General features: G+C 38.2%; 2 protein-coding genes across 2 annotated transcripts; both read left to right on the forward strand.

Moving 5' to 3' along the window:
• The first annotated feature begins 314 nt into the window (after nucleotides 1–314).
• On the forward strand, nucleotides 315–22,676 carry LOC148197395 (uncharacterized). Its single transcript, XM_088093679.1, is given in 5 exon segments — nucleotides 315–747; nucleotides 7,116–7,207; nucleotides 7,342–10,763; nucleotides 20,760–21,001; nucleotides 21,004–22,676. Coding segments are annotated over 5 exon segments (5,862 nt in total).
• LOC148197396 (uncharacterized) lies at nucleotides 13,696–15,500 on the forward strand. Its single transcript, XM_088092845.1, has 3 exons — nucleotides 13,696–14,890; nucleotides 15,089–15,264; nucleotides 15,423–15,500. Exons 1-3 carry the CDS (start codon nucleotides 13,696–13,698, stop codon nucleotides 15,498–15,500), a joined length of 1,449 nt encoding a protein of 482 aa, XP_087948971.1.
• Nucleotides 22,677–23,193: the final 517 nt, after the last annotated feature.

The following is a 23,193-nucleotide window of genomic DNA, read 5'->3' on the forward strand; positions in this document are numbered from 1 at the left end:
AGTTGTTGAAGTCTTTATATGGACTAAAACATGCCTCTAGACAATGGAATTACAAGTTGACAACTACTTTACTCTCTTTGGGCTACATACAATCAAAATCAGATTATTCACTTTTTGTCAAAAGTGATTCTGCGCATATTACCATCTTACTTGTTTATGTAGATGATATAGTCTTGGCAGGTGATGACATCCAGGAAATTTAAACTGTGAATGATCTATTGAATGTAAAGTTCAAGATTATAGATCGAGGCCAACTCAAGTATTTTCTGGGCTTAGAAATTGCAACATCTCAACAAGGCATTAATTTGTCACAAATGAAGTATGCTCTAGAGTTACTAGAAGATGCAGGGTTGCTGGGATGTCAACCTGTTTCTACTCCCATACAGCCAGACACAAAATTTTCCAAGACAGAAGGGAAACCCTATTCAAATGTGCATGCCTATAGAAGACTTCTTGGCAAGTTACTATATCTAACCAACACAAGACCATATTTATGTTTCGCTGTTAGTACTCTTAGTCAATTTCTTTCAAATCCTTTGGAAGATCACTATGCAGCAGCAATAAGGATCCTGAGATATATCAAGAATAATCCAGGACAAGGATTATTCTTTCCCTCCAACACAGAACATGCTCTCAAGGCTTTTAGTGATTCTGATTGGGCTGCTTGCCCTGACACTAGAAGGTCTGTGACTGGTTTTAATGTGTTCTATGGTGCATCATTGATCAGTTGGAAATATAAGAAGCAAGGTACTATATCTAGATCATCAACCGAAGTATAATATAGAGCCTTAGCTTCCACAACATGTGAAATTCAATGGCTTATGTATTTGCTCCATGATTTGAAACAACCTCTAACACAACTAGTTCCTCTGTTTTGTGACAATCAATCTGCTATACAAATTGCACATAATCCAGCCATGCATGAGAAGACAAAGCATATTGAAATTGATTGTCATCTTATAAGAGATAAAGTTCAAGCAGGTGTAATTAAACTCCTGCCCATTTCTACTTCAGTACAACTTGCAGACATTCATACTAAAGCTTTGCATCCAACACAATTTTAATTTTTGTTGTCCAAGGTGAGCATTAAGGATATATATGCTGCAGCTTGAGGGGATATTGGATTTAATTTATATTCCGTTCATATCTATTCATATATTTATATTATGTTTTTATATTTATATTTCATTTTTATATTTTTTTTAAACAACTATATATATAAATTGTATTCTCTCTCTTTATCATTGAATAAAATATACAATTTTCATCCTTTCTTTTTTCGTAACATCTATCTGCATTCTAGGAAACTTGTAACCATTTTGCAGATACTCCAGTCCTATTAGATTTATAATAAAGGAAATCATGTTAAAAGGGTAAAGGGAGTTAATATAAATTCACAATTTCAATTTAATTTCTAACCTAAGGCTGCATCCACTGCTACACGAAATCTGTCCTTCCAGCTCAAGAATGGTGATTCTTGTGACCTACAAGAACAACTTCTGTAACTTTCTATTCTATAGATATTTGTTTTTGTTCGGTAGAACTTATTCATACGACTAATACAATTCTCCAATATTAAAAATTCCATATCCAGAGTTTCAGAAATCAAATCTAACATGGAAATTGATTTCACAAACTTTTAAGAACAAAATAATTTTATTCGGAACCAACCTGAGAGATGTTCTTATAAGTTTCCTTTAGCCATGTACTCATATTTGAGGCCCTTATTGGTTCCTTCAATACAGTAACCAATAAGGGATGTCAAATGTTTGTGATGAACTATGAGTAGAAGTTAACCTGGAAATAAAAGTCACAACCATGTTTAACCATATAGGTTCGGTACCAAAGTCAGAAATCTAGAGTAAATTGATTAATAACTTATACTTCTGCTTGAAATTGTTGATAACCATGAACTGATGGGGAAATCATTTTCACTACAATTGGAGTGTCATTGATAAAGCCCAGATAAACTGTTCCAAATCATCCTTTACCAATAATTCTATTGAAATTGTTAGTGATTTGAAGGACATCATATAGCATGGAAATCACAGAAAAACTATGTTTCAAGTCTGAGTAAACCTTTCAAGTAATCCATAATTTAAATACATTCTTCAACTTATTTTGGTTGTGCTTAGAAATTGGGTAGGTCAGTAATCATCAGCATAAATAACAATATTATGAATTTGGGACTTTTTAATTAGACTCATACCTAAGAGAGAATCTTCGTGTGATTTTTCAACAAATATAATTGAACCGGAGAGGTCATTCTTCTCCAATATAATTGAACCTATATGACAGTGAGAATGAACCAAGGAATTACGAGGAAGCTGCCCAAAATCATAATTGGAAGAAACCTAGGCAAGAAGAAATTTCTGCCCTTGAGCAGAATAAAAATTTTGAGAGTTACCAATATACACTATATCACCAAGTAATGTTCAGAAAAAAGAGTATTGAGGGATTTTACAGCCATAAGAAATTGTCAGCCTTTAACCACGAAAATCTAAGAAATTGATCATATTAAGCCATATAAATTCACAACTATATCCACATCACCTTTTTCTTTTTATAAATTCACAACTATATCCACATCACCTTTTTCTTTTTATAAATTGACAGCTTCCCTAATTCCTCCCAAAATGATGCAAAATCAAAACTAAGGCACAGAGAAAAAGGTGAAAAATGAAAACTGAGAAATAAGATAAAAATTAGGGTTTGCAAAATATTTCGACCCTTACCCGCAGTTTGATAAAAAAAACCATTGAAAATTTATTTAAAAAAAAAAACTTAATTGAAGTTTTGCTTAGTGAGCTGCCAAAATATTATTTAAAAGAAAATCAAAACTTAACTGTAATTTCCTATCATGTCAAAAATTAGTGAAGGTTTTTTAAAATGTCAAAACAAACTTCTTCTATATTATATTATTTTTGTACTGTTTACACACAATTTCAAACAAAGTTGACTCTTAAGAATGAACTCCTTAAGCAGCATTCTGATAGACAAATTTTTAATCTCCAATGGAGTCAAAAATTTGTTAAGACCTCGATAAGTGTACTGAACCGTATCAAGTAATAATAAATGGTAAGACCAAGTATCGTTTCTCAAGAGACTAACGACACTAAACAGTTTTGTGATTACTCAACTAATTAAGACTCTAAAGAAAATATTTTGGGGTTTTTGAATACAAATGCAATAAACTAAACATGAATGCAATTAGAAAGGTGAGAAAGGAGCTGTAGCATCCAAAATCCTCCTCCAAGGGGTGAAAGAGTATGTTTTTGCTTCGTCCCAGCCAAAGATATAAAACCTAGGACGTGCAAGTCCTTAAATAGAACATACAAATAACAGAAAACAGGTACAAGCTCATAAAAATAACAGAAAACAGGTCCAAGCCCACTTAAAATGGCGCTCAGCGGAATTTGGCGCTCAGCGGTGATTTCGACACTTCAAAACTGCCGCTCAGTGCAACTTTTTCTGCACTCTAGTTGACTTTTCTTCATTCTGGTTGACTGATTGACTTTTCGGGTTGACCATTGACTTTTCTAAGCGCCAAATTATCACCAACAAAGAAATAAGTTCATATCAATTTTGGTCAATCATTAAGTCAAGGGGGTTGCCGGCACTAACGTATATACTTCATAACATTTATTTTATAATACTTTCAAGGCAAAATAAATTACAATTGACACAAAAGAAACTCCGATGAATGTGTTGCAGTAATTTAAAAATAATATCACACTAAGTAAGAATTTTATAACGTAACAAAAAACTTATTAAATAGAATGTATATTTTATAGAAATGATTTCGATGAGTCCCACACTTACAAAAACGACATCCAATTACGCGTTTTTGTCATTTGTTTTATAAAAGACTTGACTATGATCGACACCTTGAGAGTACTATCAAATACGCACATTAATCTTTTATGCTGGTGACTCTCCACCTTCTGCAATGGCTTGCAACAAAAGACAACGGAGCTCTTCATCAAACACCAAGAATTTTGATGTGTTTGTTAGCTTTAGAGGTGCAGATACTCGTAACGGTTTCACAAATCACCTTTTTGCAGCTCTTCAAAGAAAAGGAGTTGTTGCTTTCAGAGATGACCAAACAATCTAGAAAGGGGACTTTTTGGAGTCTGAACTCTTTTTGGAGTCTGAACTCTTTTTGAAGTCTGAATATCTCAAGAGATGAACACCTCCTCTGAATGTTTCATGAAGGATGACAAGCTTCACTTAGCAACTACAACAACACTCAATCAAATCTACAATGAAAATTCTCACTTACTCACACCAAGTTTCCAATCCTTTCTCAGATAGTTACAAAAACCCTAGTTCACACTTCACTTTAGTTTAAAAACGTGCAGTTGCATGTTTTGAACGAGGGTATATATCTTCTATATAAAGAATTTATTAATAGATTATCCCGTTGTCAGATTTATCTCGCATGATAATCGATTATTCCACTTAGACAATGGATTACACATTTAATAAAAGTACAACAGCCAAAAAAATGCTTAAAAACTCCAATGGCTAGTCGTGATAATCGATTATTGTAAGTCATAATTGATTAGTCATAATCGATTATTAATCTTTGGTAATCAATTATTCTAGAGGCCAAATAAAGTTTTTAACAATTAATAAAACTTTTATGTGATAATCAATTATCTGAATAGCTAATCGATTATTGCACAGTATTTTTTACTACAAAGAAAAATTTAAAGCATAAGATACAAGGAATCAAAGACTACACTAAGTCCTATACAAAAACTACTTATTACAAAAGCTTTTCACAAATAATAATCTTCACAACGATCTTCTTGCAATATTGAGACTTGATTTGGACATCATCAAAATTTTTATGCTTTCAACGTTTTGGTGACATAAAATAGTCTTGAAGCTGCACCATAAACCATAGAAAGCAAACAACCAAAATCCAATCCCATAACATAATATAACCAGCGTTAGTTTTCATTAAAGCAGTTGCACCAGCCCAAAAAAACTACTTCCAGCAAACTTCTAGCCCATTTGGTCACACCTAAAAACAACCTAGGAACCACTTGACCCTGAAAAATGGCTGCACCAAACCCAACTTTGCACCAGATTTTTATTCACACACAACCAGCATGTTAACCAAACCAAAATGCCACTTAGACAAAATGCCTAATCCAACCAAAACAGTTCATTCATACCATTCATGAATCAAACATCATAAACAAATTTAAAACACATATATGATCAACCAAAAAGTCTTAAAATACATCATGCAATTAACTATCAAATTACCACTCTAGTTTAGCATTATTCAACACAAACCAAACTATTTTTGAACTGAACATTCCAGCACCAATCAGTGTTTTATTCCACTCTAAAGACCAAAATTCCAGAAGCAAACAGCCACTAATCCACGTGATTTGCATTGAAGAACTACGTAGCCTCTTATGGAGAAAAATATCAATTATCTAACCAGAAATTTATCTTTGCGTGAAAAAAAGTTTTGTATCATCCACTCATGCACATATACAACATTTAAAGCCTAAAACCAAGGTTCCTAATCATACCAAAACTAATACTGCACTAGAAAAAAAATTCTATACACCACGCTGCATGTTAAAACTATTTTTGAACATCTAAACCTTCAATACACCAACCAATAATAATGAAAACAACCACTGCTCTTAAATTTCAAACCTAAGCAGGGGAATTCATGAGGTTAACTCAAAATAATATGAAGATAGGCAACAAAATTCTGGATGGAATGTTCCAGTAAGGTAATAAGCAACAATGGAAAAATCAGCATGGAAATAAGCTGGAAAAAAGCACCACAATTACATACATTATAAAAGTAATGTTCAACAAAGATAAATAGATCATAAGACATATTAAACATCATCACCTTCCTCTTCTGAGCACGATATTGATTGATGGCCCTTAGATGTTTTCCAATAGCCTGGAAATTATATGAAAAACCTACGAGTTAATCTATATCACTTTTCTGAGTCAATCTATTGGAATAGTGCTAGTGCAGAGAATTGTATAGATAAATATCTGATTAATATATATGTTGTGGCTGAACTGAACAATCTTATCTAAATGGTTTAGTTTGCTTTGAGAAGTTGAGAATGTAAAAAAGAAAAACGTTTGAGTTGTGAGTACTATACTAATATGCTTTATTGTCTTGGTTAAACCATTGGCATTATATACTTTAATCCATTGCTAGGAACTTACATATGACTGAGAAATTTCATCCATTTTTTTAACAAAGCATTTGAGTAAAATTACTTAGTTCTTTTTCTTCCATTCGATATTCTCACTGTCTGAAATTTCAAACTTACCTAAGTCTATTTGGATGGGCCCATTTAAAAAGGGCAAAGCTCTTTCGGCTAAAAACCTTATTTAAAAAACAATTTCCTTTACCACTTGTGGAGTTAATCTAAAGTATATACATAGTATTTAGATTTACAGAGGTATTATCACATTTTTCCTAATAATTTTTTATTATGGATGAAAAATTACTAAAAGTTATAAAATATTTTGCAAGTCTGTTCCTTATTTATATTTTCTTTATAAACTTGTGGTCTTAAATATAAATATATCTTCTCTAATTTTATAGTCTTATATAAATTTTAATTATTGTGTTAAAAGAAAGAACACGTGGTAAAATATATTATAACACAAGATGAACAGTTTCGTGTTAAAAGACCGAAATCAGATAACTTTGTTTGGAAATGTTTGTAGATTTGACATCTCTGTGGATTATAGGAAACTTGCAACCATTTTGCAGATATTCCAGTCCTGATATTAGATTTATAATAAAGGAAAACATGTTAAAAGGTGTACTATAGGATACCTAATCCTCCAACGGTCGACCAATAACCCGGTGACATACGACCACATGGCGTTGTCGACCGCTCGGTGCACGACGTACAACCACACGGCGTTGTCGACCACCTGATGTCGACCACTTGATGATCGACAATCGAATGGGTTTCGTACGATAAGTCGCCCACTTATGTCGACATGCGAGATGACCGACATATAGAACACGACATCGTCGTCTATCGGTTACAGATAAACGGTTACAATACTTAGCTAACTAATGCCGCGAATTACGGAAATAGGTGACTCAATATTAGCACACGATCTAGCAGTTATAACTCCTACACAGTCAACTTTAGTAACTGACCGGATTATCAGGAAATCGGATCATCAGGTAACGGTTTATTTTATTACTTTAAATACACACAGCATACCAGAAAAAAGGTACGTTTTTCCCTAAGAAGAATTAAGAAAAGATTTCTTGATCTAATCACTCTCACTGACTTGAGCGTCGGAGTGCCTTTGCAGGTACCCAGCCCACCTTTACCCGAAGAACAGAGCGTAGAAAGAGAGAGGAGACATCATCACAGAGTTGAGAAGAGGAAGCAGTCCGGTTTTATTTGGTTTGTATTTCGGTCTCCACATCTCTACAGAAACATTTTGGCGCCCACCGTGGGGCCGAGACTTAACATCCCAACGACGACCACCGGAGCTATGGAAGACACCAACACTCGCGCGTTGATCCAGCAACTGCAAACCCAGATTGAAGCACAAGCACAAACCATACGGGAGCAGCAGGAACTCCAGCGCAAGCAGGCGGAGGAGCTGGCGGCACTGAGGGCGCAACGTCCAGAACAATCTGCCTCTAATCGGCAGGATAATAATGGATCGAGTCACCATGGAAAACCATCAGACCACTTCGATGGGGGGAGGAAAGGGCCTACTTCGATGCGCCTCACCAACTTACTCCCTTTCACGGAGGCCATCCTGCAAGCACACATGCCAGATAAACCTCCCCCTACGTTAGAACGTTATGATGGCTCCGCCGATCCTGACAATCACCTACGCAATTTTGTGGACGCCATGGCGTTCTACACAGACAATGACGCTGTCATCTGCAGAGCTTTTTCCTTATCTCTCAAGGATGAGGCCTTGGAGTGGTTCCACACTCTTCCACGGAATTCTGTAGACTGTTTTGCGACAGCCGAGACGTTGTTCAGAAAACAATACGCAACCAACAGGAAACCGGAGATGACGGCTGCTGAGTTGGTAAATACCAAACAGGAGAAGGATGAAACGCTGAAAGCGTTCATGCAACGATATAACGAGACGGCCCGGCGTGTGAAAGATATCAATCACACTTTCATCATCAGCAATCTACCTTCATGCTTGAAGCCAGGATATTTTGCAGAACAATTATATGCTGATCCTCCCGCATCTATGGAGGAGCTACAATCCACAATTGCAAAATTCATCCGCATCGAGGATCTCCGAAACTGTCGGAAGAAACAGCAACAAGATACCACCAGTCACGATGTCAAGAAAACCGCAAAACGATCGACCAACGACTACAAACTAGATCGACCGCCCCGAAAAGAATCAGGGTGGACACCTAAGTACGATCGTTATGCAACCCTCAACGCACCCAGGGCAAAGGTGCTAGAGGAGGCTTTACACGCAGAACTACTAACTGTGCGACGACGAGCTACTCCCAAAAACGCGGACAGCAGTAAGGCCTGCCGTCTCCACATGAATCGTGGGCATGACACAGAAGAGTGTAACTTGGTGAAAGACGAGCTGGAACGACTCATCCGGGCAGGCTACCTCCAGAACTACGTTAAGGACAGAATTTCTACCAGAGCCACAACTCCTCACCGAAAGGATCCATCCAGACGGAGCCCCGAGCGTTCACCTCCCAGGGATGACCGACGCCGCAGGCGATCACGCAGTCCACCTCGACGGACAGAGAGAGAACGTTCGGTTAGAGGTCGAATTGACACCATATCAGGTGGCTTCGCCGGAGGGGGAGTGTCGTCCTCCGCCAGGAAGCGACATCTTCGACAGCTAAAATCAGTCCATATGGTAGATCGACAGACTCGGTCTATTCCCGATATTACCTTCACCAATGCAGATTTTCACGCGCCCGACCCTGATCACGATGACCCTATGGTCATCACCGCGGAAATAGCTCGATACGACGTCAGTAAGGTACTGGTCGATCAGGGAAGTTCGGTCAACATCTTATATTGGTCCACTTTCAAGAAGATGGACCTATCCGAGGACCTCATCGCCCCTTTTAACGAGCAAATCGTAGGTTTCTCAGGAGAAAGAGTAGACACCAGAGGATACCTTGACCTGCGAACTCGACTGGGAACAAGTCGAGAAGCACCTGAACTCCGAGTTCGATTCCTCTTAGTCGAGGCAAATACGTCGTACAACGCCTTGCTAGGACGACCTTGTCTGAATGCTTTTGGCGCAATCGTATCTACCCCTCACCTCGCCATGAAGTTTTCGACAGAGAGTGGTACTATTTGTACCGTGAGGGCGGATCAACGAACAGCCCGACAATGTTATGCGGCTGGGCTAAAGGTTACCCCCTTCATACCAACTCGAAGGGCGAAAGGAGCTGAGACGGCGGCAGTCGACTTGGACCCCCGGACCAATATAGACGAACGTCTTCACCCGCAAGGCGAGGTCAAGCTTCTTTCATTGGTGGCGGATACATCCAAAACCACCACCATAGGTGGGAATCTCACTCTGAGTGAAGAGCACGATCTAGGATGTATACTCTGGAACAATGCAGACTTGTTCGCATGGACGGCCGCCGACATGCCTGGAATCCATCCTGGGGTCATGGCTCACAAATTGTCCATCTTCCGCGAGGCACGACCTGTCGCTCAGAAAAAACGACGATTCGGGGAGGAGAAGCGCAAGGCCATTCAAGTCGAAGTCGAAAAGTTGATGACCGCCCGGTTCATCAGGGAGTTGACCTACACTACGTGGTTGTCGAATGTCGTCATGGTCAAGAAGTCGAACGGTCAGTGGAGAATGTGCGTCGACTTCACCGATCTCAACAAAGCGTGTCCCAAAGACTCATATCCCCTACCTAGTATCGATCGTTTGGTAGATGGAGCTTTGGGTCACGTTATACTCAGCTTTCTCGATGCCTATTCGGGATACAACCAAATCCCAATGTATGAACCAGATCAGAACAAGACAGCCTTCATTACCGAACGCGCTAATTACTGTTATGAGGTCATGCCGTTCGGTTTGAAAAATGCCGGGGCCACTTATCAGCGCCTCATGGATAAAGTTTTCCATCATCAAATAGGACGATGCATGGACGTGTATGTCGATGACATGGTTATTCGCAGCAATTCTGTGGAACAACACCTGCAAGATTTGAAGGAAGTTTTCGGCCAACTTCGACGGTATAATATGCGCCTTAACCCTTCCAAGTGTACTTTCGGTGTCCCGGCGGGTAAATTCCTGGGCTTCATGCTTACACGACGAGGCATCGAAGCTAATCCCGACAAGTGCAGAGCTGTACTCGACATGGTTGCTCCAAAAACTCAAAAGGAGGTGCAACGTCTAGTGGGTCGACTCACAGCCCTGTCCCGATTCATTCCGAAGCTGGCTGAGCACATCAAGCCCATCCTGAAGAATTTGAAGAAGAACACCGCACGACACTGGGACGATGACTGTGAAACAGCATTCAACACGGTCAAACGCATTCTCACCAGCCCTCCTATTATGGCTCGACCAGATGAGGGGTCCGACTTGCAGCTGTATATCGCAGCATCCCCCCATGCTGTCAGTGCGGCCTTGATACAGGAAGCGCCCTCCCTCAAGCTGATATACTTCATCAGTCGTACGCTGCAAGGAGCTGAAGAACGATATTCTCGGATTGAGAAAATTGCTCTAGCCCTGCTCACAGCTTCTCGCCGACTACGACTGTAAGATCCTTGAAAAATATTTGTAAGTTAAATACTAGATAAAAAAAAAAAAGTGAATAGTAAATTGTGAATAGTAAAAGGTGAATAGTAAAAAGTGAATAGTAAAAAAAAAAATATATTTTTGGAAAGGATAAGTGTTCCACGTAGCTTTGAGATCAGAATTTATCAAATTGCAAATAAAAAATTATTTTTGTAATAGTAAAATGAATAAAAAAATGAATAGTTAAAATGAATAGTAAAAATGAATAGTAAATTTTTTTTTGCTATAAATAGCCAAGGGGGGGAGGCTGAAAATTTACACCAAAGAACTTAGAAAATTTTTGAGAGAAGAGAGTTGGAAGAATTTCAAAGGGGATATTCTGGAAGTTTTCAGAGGACGAGGGGATTAAGTCTGTAATAGAGGTAAGGGGAGCTAACTTTGAGTATTTCCTTTTGTATTATCTTGAGTCTTGGATATGCTATATTTTGTTTTTTTCTGATCTTATATCTTGAATATGGAGTATTTTGTTTCTGTATGATCTTAAATTTTAAATGAGAGTATACTTTGTGTTGATATCCAAGTGTGATAGTTGTAAAATGTAATGTTGATTATGTTATGCCACTTGTATGTTATCAGTTGTTTATTTTTTTGTATTTTGGAAGGATTAGAAATTGTCTAACCGGCTCTGCCAGATTCAATTTCTTGTTTCCCCAAACATTCTATTGTTTTCCTTATTTAATTTTATTGTATTTTGGAAGGATTAGAAATTGTCTAACCGGCTCTGCCAGATTCAATTTCTTGTTTCCCCAAACTTTCTATTGCTTCAGTTATTTATTTTATTGCACTTTTGGAAGGATTAGAAGTTGTCTAACCGGCTCTGCCAGATTCAACTTCTTGTTTCCCCAAACTATTTATTGCTTTACTTATTTATTTTATTGCATTTTTGGAAGGATTAGAAGTTGTCTAACCGGCTCTGCCAGATTCAACTTCTTATTTCCCCAGACATGTATTGTTCTTGTTATTTAATTATATTGTATTTTGGGATGGATTAGAAGTTGTCTAACCAGCTCTGCCAGATTCAACTTCTTGTTTCCCATGAATTTTTATATTAAGATTATTCTTATGATTGTCAAATATTGTATTCTTCTATGACCATTTATAGTAATATCTTATTATGGGTAATTGTTTATAATTATCTTGTATGAATTCTATCATGAATGAGTTTCTTGGCTGAAATTGATCTTGTTGGAAGGTCTGGAGTAAGGATTCTGTAATAACTTGTATATGAGTATTAAATAGATGTAGTGATACTATTTGAGGTTGTTGTAAGAGGAAGTAAAAATATTAAAATTAGGCATTTTAGATTTAGAGCATAAGCGAACAAGGTAGATAATTTAAATAAATAAATTGTTAATTATTGAAGGCCTCCCTTTGTTGGTAGGATAGAGGAACCTTAAAAACCTGAGTTGGCACATCCCTGATCATAGAGCAGCCCTGGCCTGGTCCAGTCAGTTGTGACTAGTCATATGTGTTGGCGTCGAAGGTGAGTTTGATGCGTTCAGACATCTGGGTCCTCTCCGGTGACCAATTGGGGTAAAGAAAGATCTCTAATAGGATGAAATTAAAATAAAATAAGTTAATTGGAGATGCATAAAGTTATCATGGTAAAAACTTCATATATATTTTATTTATCGTTACATTGAGCTCAGACTTTAATACGTAGTGGCTAAGATATGATGAAATGTTTTGGCTGATCTATGAATCTTTAATTGGTGAAAATATGTTGAGTTATACTCGTTATGGTCAAAAATGAGTTTATAATATGAAGTATGATAGCTGGCGATATGTTTAATTTATTGACACCAAAATAGGTTATTATCAAATTATGATTAGAGAATGAACATGATTGAGTTATGTGGAGAAGAGGTTATGAATTGTTGATTTGATGAAATGTTGGAGTGGATAAGAGAGTATGAAATGTTGATGTGATGAAATGTTGGAGTGGATATAAGAAATTATTGCTTATGAAATGATGTTTCCTACGGGAAGTAGTATGTTCGGTTATACCATGAGAGCTTGGTATGAACAAAGTAACACCTGAGGTTAATGAAAGCAGGCAGCAAGTGGTCTGACCATAAGGCTTTGACATAAATATGTGGTTCATAAGTTTTATAGAAGCAGGCAGAGAGCGGTCTGACCATAAGGCTTCAGAGAGTAAGACATAGTATACAGGTGAGGCTTAAGGAAGCAGGCAGAGAGCGGTCTGACCATAAGGCTTCGTGAGTAAGCATAGTATAAATTGTAAGGTTTATGAAATTGAGGAAGATGATTTTGATAATGATGAATTAATGACATCGGGGTAATGATATTTGAGTAATTGTAGAAATAAATGATTAAACTATTCTTATTACAAGTTTAATGATTGATTTGATATGGTTGGCTTACCCTTATTTGTTTATGCTATGATCATATAACTCATGTTATATGTGATTAGATAATGTTGCAGATGTGGTTGAAAAAGCTTAGAGATGAGAGAGATGCGGGGAAAACCTTTCATGGATTTTTGTAAAAAGAATAAATTTGTATTGGGAAGATTATGTTGTGTAAAATTTAAAAGTTGAAATGTCAACGGTGAAGACTATATTGTTTAAAGTTTGTAAGTTTGGTATTGTACTTTGGAGTAATTGAAATAAAGTTTGATTGTTTATATGAGATATCGAATTAATTTAGTCTCTACTATCAGTAATACCCTTTAAAATATTTGGGTGTTACATTATGGTATCAGAGCAATGGTTTTCGAAAGTATTTTGGGACTATGGGGAGTGAAATTATTATTCTTAGTAAAACTATTAATTGTTATGATGAAAACGACTATTGGAGGAAATTGATATCATATGCTAAATTGTATTGTTATCTTTTTGAAGAAATCATTTAAACTCGAGAAAGATGCAGCAACAACAAGTTGATCAAGTACCTCAAAATCATTCTAGTTTGAATGACTTCTTAAGGCATGATCCAACTAAATTTAATGGGGAGGCTACTCCGGATGAGGCTGACTCTTGGCTAAGGCAGAACGAGAAGATTTTTCGGGTAATAACTTGCTCAGAAGAACAAAAATTAACTTATGCATCATTTCTTTTGGTGGGGGAGGCTGAATATTGGTGGGAAAGTATGCAACAGTTGATGACGGTTCGTGGTGAGGCTGTGAATTGGGAGAACTTTAAGATAAGGTTCTTGGAAAAATATTTTCCAAACAGTGCAAAATTTGCAAGGGAGGCGGAGTTCCTGACCTTACAACAAAGGAGGTTATCAGTACAAGAGTACGTAGTAAAATTTAATTATCTCTCGAGGTTTTATACTCATAATATCACAGAAGAATGGAGATGTCGAAAATTCGAGGGAGGACTAAGGCATGAACTGAAGAAGGTACTTATGCCATTGGAAATACAAGAGTTTCCAGCATTGGTAGAGAAAGCCAGAATGATAGAATTATTGGAGTTTGATCCAAGTAGAGTTTCCAGACTTGCCAAGGGAGAATCTTCAATGAAATTCAACAAAAAACCTTATGAAAAACCACAATTATCATATCGAGGAACAGTGAAGTGTTTTGAGTGTGGAGGGGCACATTTCAGACGTGACTGCCCTAAACTTATTGGGGAAAAAGTTGAAGGGAAGAGATGTTTCATCTGCAATGATCCGGGACACTTTGCTAATGTTTGTCCAAAGAAAAAGAAGGTGGGAGAACCACAACAACAAGATTCTGCTGAAGTAAAGCCCCGGGCAACAGGGAGAGTATTCGCAATGTCTGCAGAAGAGGCTACTAAGCCAGGTACATTAATCTTACACACCTGTATGTTGTTAGGAGAATGCGTATATGTTTTGTTTGACTCTGGAGCCACACACTCCTTTATATCCCTAGCATGTTTAGAAAGACTCGGATTACCGATGCTTGATCTAGGGTGTGAATTAGTAGTTTCTACACCAGCATCGGGACCAGTTACGACCAGTTCAGTCTGTGTCGGATGCCCGATCCAAATTGCAGGACGCAAGTTCAAAGTGAACTTGATCTGCTTACCCCTTCAAAATCTAGACATTATTTTGGGAATGGATTGGTTGACTGCCAATCACGTTCTTATTGACTGTGGGAAACAAAAGATAGAGTTTCTAAATTTGAACGATTTAGAACTAAGCTCAACTCGAGTCGTTGCGAAGGATATCAAAGATGGAGCTACCTGCTTTGTGGTGTTAGCTCAGGAGAAAAGAGAGAATACTGAAGAACAAATCATCGGAATACCTGTGGTAGAAGAATATGTTGATGTTTTTCCAGAAGAAGTACCAGGTTTACCACCTAGTCGAGAGATCGATTTCACAATAGATCTAATGCCTGGAGCTGGCCCAGTTTCTATGGCTCCATACAGAATGGCTCCTGCCGAACTAATAGAGTTGAAAAAGCAAATCGAAGATCTGCTGGAGAAGAAGTTTATCCGTCCAAGTGTGTCTCCATGGGGAGCTCCTGTATTGCTGGTGAAGAAGAAGAATGGAAGTTCAAGGTTGTGCGTGGATTATCGACAGCTGAACAAGGTTACAATAAAGAACAAATATCCTTTGCCAAGAATCGATGATCTATTAGATCAGTTGAGAGGAGCAGAGGTGTTTTCAAAAATTGATCTCAGATCTGGGTACCATCAGATTCTGGTCAAGACGGAAGATGTGCAAAAGACGGCTTTCAGATCTCGCTACGGACACTTTGAGTACGTGGTAATGCCGTTTGGCGTGACGAATGCTCCAGCGATTTTTATGGACTACATGAACAGAATATTTCGGTCATGTTTAGATAAGTTCGTGGTAGTATTTATAGACGATATTCTTATCTATTCAGAGAATAAGGAAAAGCATGCAGAACACTTGAGGGTGGCGTTGGAAATTTTAAGAAAACATCAACTGTATGGGAAACTGTCAAAGTGTGAGTTCTGGATAGAGAAAGTACAATTTTTGGGTCATGTGATTTCTGCTCAAGGAATCTCAGTGGATCCAGCAAAGGTGGAAGCTGTGCTAAAGTGGGAGCGGCCGAAAACTGTAACTGAAGTACGAAGTTTTGTAGGATTAGCCGGTTATTACCGACGTTTTGTTGAAGGGTTTTCCAAGATTGTAGGTCCTCTAACTCAGTTAACTCGTAAATATCAACCATTTCTGTGGACTGACAAGTGCGAAGCCAGTTTTGAGGATATGAAGCAACGACTAACGTCAGCACCAGTATTAATCATTCCAGACTCTAGCAAATCTTTTGAGGTGTACTGCGATGCGTCATATCAAGGATTGGGGTGCGTCCTAATGCAAGAAAGGAGACCTGTAGCTTATGCATCTAGGCAGCTAAAGGCGCATGAGAAGAACTACCCAACGCATGACATAGAACTTGCAGCAGTAGTATTTGCATTAAAGACATGGAGACACTACCTCTATGGGGCAAGTTTCCAAGTTTTTAGTGACCATAAGAGTCTAAAGTATTTGTTCGATCAAAAGGAGCTGAACATGCGACAAAGAAGATGGATGGAATATATGAAGGACTATGATTTCGAGCTTTTATATCACCCAGGAAAAGCCAATGTGGTGGCAGATGCATTGAGTAGGAGACAAGCTCAGATAACAACAATGATGGTGAAGGAATTAGAACTGTTAGAAAAGTTACGTGATATGAACTTGGGGTTGCAGTTAACCCCAGATCATATATGGTGTGGTCATTTAGTAATCACTAGTGACTTCTTAGAACAAGTGAAGGTTGAGCAGTCGATGGATCAAGAGTTGCAGCAAAAGATCAGGTTGTTGGACACCGATCAAGTTAAGGACTTCGTTCTAAGTAAAGATGGCATCCTTCGATTTAAGAACAGAGTGTGTATACCTGCAAAGAGTGAATTAAAACATTTAATTTTAGACGAAGGCCATAAAAGTCGTCTTAGCATACATCCAGGTATGACTAAGATGTATAAAGACCTGAAAGAGTCATTTTGGTGGAATGGAATGAAGAGGGATGTGGCCGAGTTTGTAGCAGCCTGCTTGGTGTGTCAGAAGGCAAAAGTGGAGCATCAAAAACCGGGAGGGATGTTACGACAGTTAGACATTCCTCAATGGAAGTGGGACAGTATCTCGATGGACTTTGTAACACATTTACCAAAATCATCAAAAGGTCACGATTCTATCTGGGTTATCGTTGATAGACTAACCAAGAGCGCTCACTTTTTGCCCATTAATCAACGTATGTCTCTAGAAAAGCTGACGGAGTTATACATCAGGGAAGTAGTGAGGTTGCATGGAATACCTACAAGCATTGTGTCAGACAGAGATCCAAGGTTTACTTCAAGGTTTTGGCAGACGCTACAGAAGGCTCTGGGAACGCAGTTGAGGATGAGTTCGGCTTATCACCCTCAGACTGATGGTCAAACAGAAAGGACTATTCAGTCTTTGGAGGATTTGCTAAGAACTTGTGTATTAGATCATCTTGGAAGTTGGAATGAGATACTACCATTAGTAGAATTTACTTACAACAACAGTTATCATTCCAGTATTGGTATGCCACCATATGAAGCTTTATATGGAAGAAGATGTAGAACCCCGTTGTGTTGGTTTCAAGATGGGGAAGCACTAACAGTGGGACCCGAGCTATTACAGCGAACCACAGAAAAAATAAAATTAATCCAAGATCGGATGAAAGCAACTCAAAGTAGACAAAAGTCATATGCCGACAAAAGAAGAAGACCGTTAGAATTTGAAGAAGGAGATCATGTATTCTTACGAGTAACACCAACTACAGGAGTCGGGAGAGCTATCAAGATGAGGAAACTGACACCAAAATTTCTCGGACCGTATCAGATTCTCAAAAAGATTGGGCCAGTGGCTTATGAGGTAGCATTACCACCTGGATTGGCAAATTTGCATAACGTTTTTCATGTATCCCAACTAAGGAAGTATATTCCAGATCCAAAGCATGTGTTAGAAGTTGATGAAATTCAGGTCAAGGAAAATTTAACAATGGAAGTTGGACCAGTGCGTATACTAGATGTTCAAATGAAAAAGCTAAGAGGGAAAGATATTCGCACAGTAAAAGTACTTTGGAATGAAGACACACAGGAAATGACTTGGGAATTGGAAGAATTTATGATAAAGGAATATCCATATCTCTTTTGTAAGTAATCTTTTGTTAGATAGTCTTTGTTTAAATAAATAATTTTCGAGGGCGAAAATAATTGTTGTTGGGGAGATTGTAAGATCCTTGAAAAATATTTGTAAGTTAAATACTAGATAAAAAAAAAAAAGTGAATAGTAAATTGTGAATAGTAAAAGGTGAATAGTAAAAAGTGAATAGTAAAAAAAAAAAAAAATATTTTTGGAAAGGATAAGTGTTCCACGTAGCTTTGAGATCAGAATTTATCAAATTGCAAATAAAAAATTATTTTTGTAATAGTAAAATGAATAAAAAAATGAATAGTTAAAATGAATAGTAAAAATGAATAGTAAATTTTTTTTTGCTATAAATAGCCAAGGGGGGGAGGCTGAAAATTTACACCAAAGAACTTAGAAAATTTTTGAGAGAAGAGAGTTGGAAGAATTTCAAAGGGGATATTCTGGAAGTTTTCAGAGGACGAGGGGATTAAGTCTGTAATAGAGGTAAGGGGAGCTAACTTTGAGTATTTCCTTTTGTATTATCTTGAGTCTTGGATATGCTATATTTTGTTTTTTTCTGATCTTATATCTTGAATATGGAGTATTTTGTTTCTGTATGATCTTAAATTTTAAATGAGAGTATACTTTGTGTTGATATCCAAGTGTGATAGTTGTAAAATGTAATGTTGATTATGTTATGCCACTTGTATGTTATCAGTTGTTTATTTTTTTGTATTTTGGAAGGATTAGAAATTGTCTAACCGGCTCTGCCAGATTCAATTTCTTGTTTCCCCAAACATTCTATTGTTTTCCTTATTTAATTTTATTGTATTTTGGAAGGATTAGAAATTGTCTAACCGGCTCTGCCAGATTCAATTTCTTGTTTCCCCAAACTTTCTATTGCTTCAGTTATTTATTTTATTGCACTTTTGGAAGGATTAGAAGTTGTCTAACCGGCTCTGCCAGATTCAACTTCTTGTTTTCCCAAACTATTTATTGCTTTACTTATTTATTTTATTGCATTTTTGGAAGGATTAGAAGTTGTCTAACCGGCTCTGCCAGATTCAACTTCTTATTTCCCCAGACATGTATTGTTCTTGTTATTTAATTATATTGTATTTTGGGATGGATTAGAAGTTGTCTAACCGGCTCTGCCAGATTCAACTTCTTGTTTCCCATGAATTTTTATATTAAGATTATTCTTATGATTGTCAAATATTGTATTCTTCTATGACCATTTATAGTAATATCTTATTATGGGTAATTGTTTATAATTATCTTGTATGAATTCTATCATGAATGAGTTTCTTGGCTGAAATTGATCTTGTTGGAAGGTCTGGAGTAAGGATTCTGTAATAACTTGTATATGAGTATTAAATAGATGTAGTGATACTATTTGAGGTTGTTGTAAGAGGAAGTAAAAATATTAAAATTAGGCATTTTAGATTTAGAGCATAAGCGAACAAGGTAGATAATTTAAATAAATAAATTGTTAATTATTGAAGGCCTCCCTTTGTTGGTAGGATAGAGGAACCTTAAAAACCTGAGTTGGCACATCCCTGATCATAGAGCAGCCCTGGCCTGGTCCAGTCAGTTGTGACTAGTCATATGTGTTGGCGTCGAAGGTGAGTTTGATGCGTTCAGACATCTGGGTCCTCTCCGGTGACCAATTGGGGTAAAGAAAGATCTCTAATAGGATGAAATTAAAATAAAATAAGTTAATTGGAGATGCATAAAGTTATCATGGTCAAAACTTCATATATATTTTATTTATCGTTACATTGAGCTCAGACTTTAATACGTAGTGGCTAAGATATGATGAAATGTTTTGGCTGATCTATGAATCTTTAATTGGTGAAAATATGTTGAGTTATACTCGTTATGGTCAAAAATGAGTTTATAATATGAAGTATGATAGCTGGCGATATGTTTAATTTATTGACACCAAAATAGGTTATTGTCAAATTATGATTAGAGAATGAACATGATTGAGTTATGTGGAGAAGAGGTTATGAATTGTTGATTTGATGAAATGTTGGAGTGGATAAGAGAGTATGAAATGTTGATGTGATGAAATGTTGGAGTGGATATAAGAAATTATTGCTTATGAAATGATGTTTCCTACGGGAAGTAGTATGTTCGGTTATACCATGAGAGCTTGGTATGAACAAAGTAACACCTGAGGTTAATGAAAGCAGGCAGCAAGTGGTCTGACCATAAGGCTTTGACATAAATATGTGGTTCATAAGTTTTATAGAAGCAGGCAGAGAGCGGTCTGACCATAAGGCTTCAGAGAGTAAGACATAGTATACAGGTGAGGCTTAAGGAAGCAGGCAGAGAGCGGTCTGACCATAAGGCTTCGTGAGTAAGCATAGTATAAATTGTAAGGTTTATGAAATTGAGGAAGATGATTTTGATAATGATGAATTAATGACATCGGGGTAATGATATTTGAGTAATTGTAGAAATAAATGATTAAACTATTCTTATTACAAGTTTAATGATTGATTTGATATGGTTGGCTTACCCTTATTTGTTTATGCTATGATCATATAACTCATGTTATATGTGATTAGATAATGTTGCAGATGTGGTTGAAAAAGCTTAGAGATGAGAGAGATGCGGGGAAAACCTTTCATGGATTTTTGTAAAAAGAATAAATTTGTATTGGGAAGATTATGTTGTGTAAAATTTAAAAGTTGAAATGTCAACGGTGAAGACTATATTGTTTAAAGTTTGTAAGTTTGGTATTGTACTTTGGAGTAATTGAAATAAAGTTTGATTGTTTATATGAGATATCGAATTAATTTAGTCTCTACTATCAGTAATACCCTTTAAAATATTTGGGTGTTACAACGACCATACTTCCAGAGCCACCAGGTAATAGTCCGCACAGATCACCCTATAGCCAAGATCCTCCGCAAACCAGACTTGGCAGGTCGGATGGTTGCCTGGTCCGTGGAACTGTCAGAATTCAGGATCCGTTATGAGCCGCGCGGGTCCATCAAGGGTCAACATTTAGCAGACTTTGCAGCTGAGTTGATACACGCACCACAAGACTTGATTCCCATGTGGCACCTCAATGTGGATGGTTCCTCCGACAAAAGGGGGGAGGAGCCGGTGTCGTCCTAGAAGGACCAGATGGTGTAGTCATAGAGCAAGCCATCACGTTCAAGTTTCCAGCCAGCAACAACCAAGCCGAATACGAAGCCTTAATAGGTGGCCTGTCCCTGGCCAGGGAATTCACGGTAAATCGTCTTGAATGTCGAATGGATTCAAAGTTGGTAGTCGGCCACGTGAACGGCACTTACCAAGTCAAGGATAATAACTTACTCCGCTATTTCCACAAGGCTCAAACTTTACTCCAAGACTTCGTCGAGGTTAGCGTCATCCATGTACCAAGGGAGCAAAACGCAAGAGCAGACCTCTTGTCTAAGTTAACTCATTCTAAAGAGCGAGCACAACTATCCTCAATTATTAAGATGACGCTCGACCGTCCAATCGTCGAAACTTTTGTCACCAGTACGTCGGCCCCCATAACAGACTGGCGTCAGCACATCAAAGATCTCATGGCCAAACAAGACCAGGGAGAGAGCATCACTGTGACCGACTCTCGACGCATTGCACGTTTTGTATGCATCGGCGACGACCTATACCGCCGCGGCCACAACACTCCTCTGTTAAAATGCATATCGGAGGAAGAAACAGACTACATACTACGCGAATTGCACACCGGGATATGTGGATTCCATTCAGGTAAGCGGACCTTACGAGCACGCGTTCTCCGTGCAGGTTATTACTGGCCTACTCTCGACCACGACTGTGAGACATTCGTCAAGAAATGTATCTCATGTCAGGCCCACGGTCACGACATCCATGAACCTCCTGAAGACTTACACAGTATTGTTTCTCCCTGGCCGTTCGCTCAGTGGGGCCTCGATATAGTTGGACCGTTACCGATCGCCAAGGGGCAAAATAAGTTCCTTCTCGTGGCGGTCGACTACTTCACAAAATGGATAGAAGCCGAACCGTTGTCCATCATTAGTGCCCAACGGGTGCAGAAGTTCATTTGGCGCCTCATCTGCCGGTTCGGCCTCCCCCAGAAGATCATCACTGACAACGGTCGACAATTCATCGAGCGAAAGCTAGAAGATTTCCTTAGTAATTTGGGCATTAAACATGTCACCTCGTCCGTCGAACATCCTCAGACGAATGGCCAAGCAGAGGCCGCAAACAAAGCCATATTGACGGAGTTAAAGAAACGACTCGGTGACGCAAAAGGTTTATGGGTGGAAGAACTACCAGAGGTTTTGTGGGCATACAGATGCACTCCTCACGGATCGACAGGAGAAACACCATTCAACCTGACTTACGGCACTGACGCCATGCTCCCAGTCGAGGTTGGCAAACCTTCGTTAAGACGAAATATCACTGATATGACACTTAACGAAGAACAGCTGCGGACGAATCTCGATGTACTCCCTGAGCGTCGAGAAATCGCCACCATCCGTGCAGAAGCACAAAGGCGAATGTTATCTCGCCGATACAACACCAAGGTCAAACCCAGAACCTTCAAAGCAGGCGATTTGGTTTGGAGAAAAAGAGGAGAAGCTAGGAAGAATCGAGCACATGGCAAGCTAGCCGCCAACTGGGAAGGCCCGTTCCGCATCGCCGAGGACATGGCAAATGGAGCATACCGCCTTCAACTCCTCGACGGACAGGCCATTCCCAACACGTGGAACGCTACCCATCTTAAATATTATTTCAGTTAGCATTCAATTTTTCTGGAACATTACTCATTACAGTTTCAAACAACAATTATATTTCGTCATTATTATCATGTCAATTCATATTAAATTTCTGGCGTGTCGAGTCCCAGGACCATCGTGGATTACCATAAGCATTTCCGAACGCATAGGAGTTATTCCTGGGTAACTGTTCTCCCTTGAACACCCAATCCATTCGGGATACACTCCCACGGGTAACTGTTCTCCCATGAACACCCAGTCCACTCGGGATACACTCCCACGGGTAACTGTTCTCCCTTGAACACCCGATATTCGCCCTCGACCGTGGCGTACGACGCTATGTATACATTCGACATCGACATGTTAGGTATTATTCAACATCTTTAACATTAGCTAGTTCAAACGAATATTCAACATGCAAACACAAATATCTTACAACCAAAGTTTATCATTCCAAAATTCATAGACACCTAATCTATTACAATATTTGTGGAGTTGCCCACAACATCTTTGACCGTCTCGGCAGCTACCTCATCCCCAG

Source organism: Vigna umbellata, chromosome 6 (assembly GCF_029865625.1).
Source record: "Vigna umbellata cultivar VRB3 chromosome 6, Vumbellata_1.0, whole genome shotgun sequence".
Classification (NCBI taxonomy): Eukaryota; Viridiplantae; Streptophyta; class Magnoliopsida; order Fabales; family Fabaceae; genus Vigna; species Vigna umbellata.

Bases quoted from the DNA above. Each gene is read 5' to 3' on its own strand.
- LOC148197396 (XM_088092845.1), top strand. From the start codon at position 13,696: ATGCAGCAACAACAAGTTGATCAAGTACCTCAAAATCATTCTAGTTTG. The intron at 14,891-15,088 runs GTGGGAAACAAA...AAGAAGTACCAG, and splicing joins CAATCACGTTCTTATTGACT to GTTTACCACCTAGTCGAGAG. The intron at 15,265-15,422 runs GTATTGCTGGTG...AATTGATCTCAG, and splicing joins TGTCTCCATGGGGAGCTCCT to ATCTGGGTACCATCAGATTC.